Source organism: Bos javanicus, chromosome X (assembly GCF_032452875.1).
Source record: "Bos javanicus breed banteng chromosome X, ARS-OSU_banteng_1.0, whole genome shotgun sequence".
NCBI lineage: Eukaryota > Metazoa > Chordata > Mammalia > Artiodactyla > Bovidae > Bos > Bos javanicus.
Window position 1 is genome coordinate 87,225,061 of NC_083897.1, and position 6,000 is coordinate 87,231,060.

General features: G+C 48.4%; 1 protein-coding gene across 5 annotated transcripts in view; it reads right to left on the reverse strand.

The window, feature by feature from the left end:
- Positions 1 to 1,905, reverse strand: part of SLC9A7 (solute carrier family 9 member A7) — a 185,961-nt gene extending 184,056 nt beyond the window's left edge. For 2 of the 5 annotated variants that reach the window (XM_061409873.1, XM_061409872.1), the window contains exon 1: positions 1,438 to 1,905. In XM_061409873.1, the coding sequence (XP_061265857.1) occupies positions 1,438 to 1,753 (316 nt within the window). In that variant the 5' untranslated portion in view covers positions 1,754 to 1,905. The remainder of the gene's footprint in view (positions 1 to 1,437) is intronic. The other 3 variants (XM_061409869.1, XM_061409870.1, XM_061409871.1) reach the window with 3 other exon arrangements.
- Between the last annotated feature and the right edge of the window lie 4,095 nt (positions 1,906 to 6,000).

A 6,000-nucleotide genomic window follows, 5' to 3' on the forward strand; every position in this document is an offset into this window, starting at 1 on the left:
ATTTGTCACAGATTGATACAAACCACAAACCTCAAGAATGGCCAGGTTTTTTGTTCACATCTGTAATTTGCAATAACTAAACTCAGTTTTAGACCTGGTCCTGCTTCAATTCAAGATCTGTTTAGGCCAGGTCTCTTTAAAACCTAGAGGGCTCCTGGAGAGCACTTCATAACCTTGGTGACCATGAGCCAGGGCTGTCAACAATCAAGCACCATGAGTAAGTAAGGCCCAGGGCCAAGGGTAACTGTCACATTAAAGATTAACGTTTTCACTTTCCATTCTCTATCACAGAATCCTGAATGGAAATTGAGTGGAGAGATCCCTCCAGTATAACTGATGAAGTCAAATGTTTCCTACTGGGAACAGTCATTAAGTGGACTCATCTATTTCACATGAGGATGCCAACCTGGGCCTTAACTCCACTGAATTAAATTCAAAAGGAGAATACTTGGTTCCCGTTTGAAGTCATGTCATGGTGGGCAGGTGTGAGGGTGGAGGGGGTGGCATGGCAGGGGAAGAGGGATGATTCAGATTGTGGCTGACATCCATGCAGTGACGCCAAGATCTGTGCTGACCCTTGTGTATGTAATACACCATGTGCCATTAAACTCAAAAAAGGATGATGGCATAGTCCATCTTTCACAACAAAAGAAGGCTGACTCCAGAATTAAAACCACTACTTTTCCTCTTCATACAGCCTTAAACGTATCTTCAAAGCAGCGTCCTTGTTACAATCGGAGGAATGCAAAAGCTCCTCTTCTCTTAAAGAAAGCAAGTGGGTATAACTTCCCACTTGGACACAAGGGTGGGAGGCGTGCCCATCTTCCCGACTAGGCCCGCCATGGCGGTACATCACCGTAGGTCTTGGACCACGCTCACCTTTCACAGGGCTTCAAGCTCCGACTTTATTTACAAGACATCCGGGAACACAGATGTCAGAACTGGGCGCCCACCCAGGTTGCCCATTGATGTGGCATCCACCAAGCCCCGTCAGCTCTTACCCACCCTCACGGTGGGCTGCCTCCTAGGGCAGAGCGATCCCTAGGAGGTCACCCCCTCCTGCTCCGGCACACACATCCTGTGGAGCTGAACTGGGGCTGGGGGTGGGGGTGCGAGGGGTGGGGTGCGAAGCTGAAACAGAACCGATTGGACTGAACCAGACCACCCCGGTGCCTTTCATTTTCCTGGTTCCCCCGGGAAGAAACGTCGAAATGAGGTGGAATTCATTTTCATGGTAATAGGGAGCCGGAAAATGCAGACAGTTGACCTTGGGAGCCGAGACCGTCTCAGCGGGAAACGGAAAAGAAACGAAACACGTCGGCAAGTGAAGGGGGAGCACAAGGCGGCGCGGGGAGGGGAAGGGGTGGGGAGAAGCACAGCAGCCCGGGTGCCCGAAGGGAGTAGGGGACGGTGGGCGAGGGTGCAGGGTGTGCTCACCGTAGATCATGGCCAGCCCGGTCTCGTGCAGGAAGCGAACCCGGCGGTGCTTGAAAAGCCAGATGGTGAGGATGGTGAGCGTGAGCAGCAGGATGAAGGTGAGCAGGCTCACGCTGTCCTGCCGGTGGCTCTCCTCTGCCTCCTTCTCCGTGGCGAGCTCCTCCATGGCGCTGCTGTCCTCAGCCGCCGCCCCATAGGAGGAGGCCGCGGCCGCCCCGCGCAGCCCCCGACCCAGCAGCAGCATCAGCAGCAGCCGCGGTGGCAGCGCCCGGGCCGCCCGCCCCGGGCCGAGGCGCGCCGCGTCACCAGGCTCCATGGCCCCAGCGCCGCCCGCGCCTCCTGCACGCTGGGACCGGCAGCCCGCGCCGTCGGCAGCTTCCCCTGGCGCCACCGACCTGCCCGAGTAGCCGCGGCCGCTGCAGCTCCTCCTCCAGCTCGCGCCGGGCAGGGACGGAGGACGCGCCGGGAGTCGCGCTGGGGGAGGGGCGCACGCAGTGCGCAGGATCCCCAAGCACCGCCCCCCGCCCGCGTACCTGTCCGGCCCCCCGCCGCGCCGCGTGGGGGTTGGGGGGGCTCTCCCCAACCCCGTCCCGCCGCCCTTCCCCCCTCCAGCGAGGTCGCCTGTCGCCCTCTAGCCCCCGGGCCGAGCCGAGGGCCCCTCTCCTCACTGCGCTCCTCCCTCGGTGCCGGGGTACCTGGCCAGGCCATCTGCGCTCGCGGGCGCGCTTTCTGGGCACTCGCCGCCGCGCTTCGTAAATGGGACGCCAGAGGTCGCCCGTGCCTGGCAAGAGCATCTTGGATGTGCGGTCTCAATTCCTGTGTCTGGGGCCACTCGAAGTGTTTGATCCCCGGCCAGTGTATAGCCGCTCTGGGCCCAGTAAAAGTGGCGTTCTGGAGGAGCCCAGGAACCTTGAAGCCAAGGTACCCCCGTACACCTCTCTTCCCGCATCTCTCAGAGTGACTTCCAGCATTCCGGGCTTCCCAGAATCCGTCAGGGTTAATTCAAACAAACCTCTGCTTTAGCCTGACCCAAAGTGAGAACCAATAAGGGATTAAAATGAGGGAGCAGTGTTAAAAATAGCACCCTCATCACTTGGCAAGTAGAGGGACTTCTTTTTCTGCACTGTGGAACTAACCCTCAGGGAAGCAGATTGAACCAAAAGGAACTGGACACTTGCCCTTCTGGGCAGATGAGCAGCAGGTGGTTCAGTCAGTTCAGTGGCTCAGTCATGTCTGACTCTTTGCGACCCCATGGACCGCAGCACACCAGGCTTCCGGTCCATCACCAACTCCGGGAGCTTGCTCAAACTCATGTCCATCAAGTCAGTGATGCCATCCAACCAGCTCATCCTCTGTTACCCCCTTCTCCTTCTGCCTTTAATCTTTCCCAGCACCAGGGTCTTTTCCAATGAGTCAGTTATTGGCATCAGGTGGCTGAAGTACTGGAGTTTCAGCTTTAGCATCAGTCCTTCCAATGAATATTCAGGACTGATTTCCTTGAGGATTACTGGTTGGATCTCCTTGCTGTTCAGGGGACTCTCAAGAGTCTTCTCCAACACCACAGTTCAAAAACATCAATTCTTTGCCTCTCAGCCTTCTTTATGGTCCAAATCTCACATCCATATGTGACTACTGGAAAAACCATAGCTTTGACTATGGACCTTTGTTGCCAAGGTAATGTCTCTGCTTTTTAATATGCTGTCTAGGTTGGTCATAGCTTTTCTTCCAAGGAGCAAGTGTCTTTTAATTTCATGGCTTCAGACATCATCTGCAGTGATTTTGGAGCCCAAGAAAATAAAGTCTGTCACTGTTTCTGTTGTCTCCCCATCTATTTGCCATGAAATAATGAGACTGGATGCCTTGATCTTCGTTTTTTTGAATGTTGAGTTTTAAAGTCAGCTTTTTCACTCTCCTCTTTCACTTTCATCAAAAGGCTCTTCAGTTCCTCTTCGCTTTCTGCCATAAGGGTGGTGTCATCTGCATATCTGAGGTTATTGATATTTCTCCCAGCAATCTTGATTCCAGCTTGTGTTTCATCCATTTTGAATGATGTACTCTGCATATAAGTTAAATAAGCAAGGTGACAATAAATGAGGCGGAATTACCTTGGTGGCCCTTTTATGTTGACCTCCTGATAGCCCAGGGAGTTTTTGATGATCCTTAAGACCAGGCCCAGCTCCGTCAAAAAAAAAAAAAAAAATTCATAAAGTGAACTCTGAATGATAAAGCCTCTTAGAACAAATCCTCAGGAACTAGAATTTTTCAATCCACCTTATTCGCCTGGTCAAGGAAGGAAAGAGAGATGGAATTAATGAATCACTGAATTCCCAGTGCCTAGCTCTGTGCTCATAAGTGTTTGCTGAAGCACTCGGAAATCTATGCCAACTTTCTGTATTTTTTTCTCCCAGAGGAGTTTGCATTTTTATGAGGATTCATTGAAGAAAGCAAAGCTTAACTAAAAAGAGTAATAAGGGCAGAGATGGCATCAGGTAGGAAAGATATTTGGAGCACTGCAGATTTCCTGATTCCCCTTCAAGTCCCTCTGCCAAGCCTGTTTAGTACCTTCTTTGCAGCAAGAGAATCTCTTAGTCTAGATTTTAGCTAACATCTTTCCATATTCCTCCAGCCTGTCACACAACCTCTACAAAGTCCATATACCTTGAAGTTTCATGGAAGTTCCCAATGAAATTGCAAACACTTGAGAAAGCTAACCAATGGGAAAACTTGATCTAATTTCTAGAGACTCACTAAAATCCATTTTGCTGAAAATTGGCCATACTGATCCTAAACTTTGATATTCAACCTCATAGATTCCCAAAAGTCAAGGAAAGAGCTTCTCTCTGTAATTCACACTGAGAACAACTTAGGATGTACCTTAAAAGTACAGATTTCATAGTATTTACAACAGATTATATTGTCTAAAAGTGCCAGAAACCATGTTTCCAATCTCACATATTTTTCCAGAACCTTTCCACTACCCCATTAAGAGATGGCATCTATGTTCACTCTTGAACCTTGGTAGACCCTTACAACCACCTCAAAGAACAGAAGTTTGAAACTTGGAAAGTTACGTCATAAAAGGCAATCTGGTTCCTGCCTAGCTCACTCTTACACTCTTGCTCTGCACTCACTTTGGAGCCCTGAGCTTCCATGTAAGAAATCTGGACCATAATGAGATATCACCACCTGTCAGAATGGCTATTATCAAAAAGGCAAGAATAACAAATGCTTGTGAAGATGTGGAGAAAAGGGAACCTTTGTGCAGTTAGTGGGGATGTAAATTCCACCATGTCTATGGTGGTGAAGCCACTATGGAAAACAGTTTGAAGAGTCCTCAAAAAACTAAAAATAGGGTTATCATATGATCCAGCAATCCCACTTCTGGGTATATATTCAAAGAAATTGAGATCAGGTCTTGACAAGATACCTGCAGCCCCATGTTCATTGCAGCATTACACACAATGCAAAGATATGGAAACAACCTAAGTATCAACAGATGAATGGATAAAGAAGATGTGATATATATATATATATATATATATATATATATATATATTGCAATATATATACCATGTTATTCAGCCATGAGAAAGAAGGAAATCCTGCCATTTGCAAAAACATGGATGAAATTTGAGGGCATTATGCTAAGTGAAATAAGTCAAGAGAAAAACAAATACTGTATGATCTTACTTATATGTAGAATCTAAAAAAGCCAAATTGATAGAACAGAGTAGAGTGCTGGTTACCAGGGACTGGGGACATCGAAGAGATGGAGAGAGGTTGGTCAGAGAGTGTAAACTTCCAGTTATAAGATGAACAAGTTCTGAGAATCTAATGTACAGCATGGTGATCATAGATAATAATACTGTACCATATACTTGAAAGTTGCTAAGAGAGTAGAGCTTAAATGTTTTCACCACAGAAAAGAAGGGGTACTTATGTGACAGGATGGAGATATTAGCTAGTGGTACAGTGGTGATCATATTGCAATGTATATCAAATCAACATGTCATATTCCTTAAACTTCAGTTCAGTTCAGTCAGTCGTGTCCGACTCTTTGCGACTCCATGAATCGCAGCACACCAGGCCTCCCTGTCCATCACCAACTCCCAGAGTTCACTCAGACTCACGTCCATCGAGTCAGTGATGCCATCCAGCCATCTCATCCTCTGTCGTCCCCTTCTCCTCCTGCCCCCAATCCCTCCCAGCATCAGAGTCTTTTCCAATGAGTCAACCCTTCGCATCAGGTGGCCAAAGTACTAGAGTTTCAGCTTTAGCATCAGTCCTTCCAAAGAAATCCCAGGGCTGATCTCTTTCAGAATGGACTGGTTGGATCTCCTTGCAGTCCAAGGGACTCTCGAGAGTCTTCTCCAACACCACAGTTCAAAAGCATCAATTCTTTGGTGCTCAGCCTTCTTCACAGTCCAACTCTCACATCCATACATGACTTACACAGTGTTATATATCAATCATATCTCAATAAAGCTGGAAATTTTTTTTTTTTAAAGAAATCTATCTTGATGTTTTCATGCTGGAGAAACCATGGAGAGACCACACAGCAGT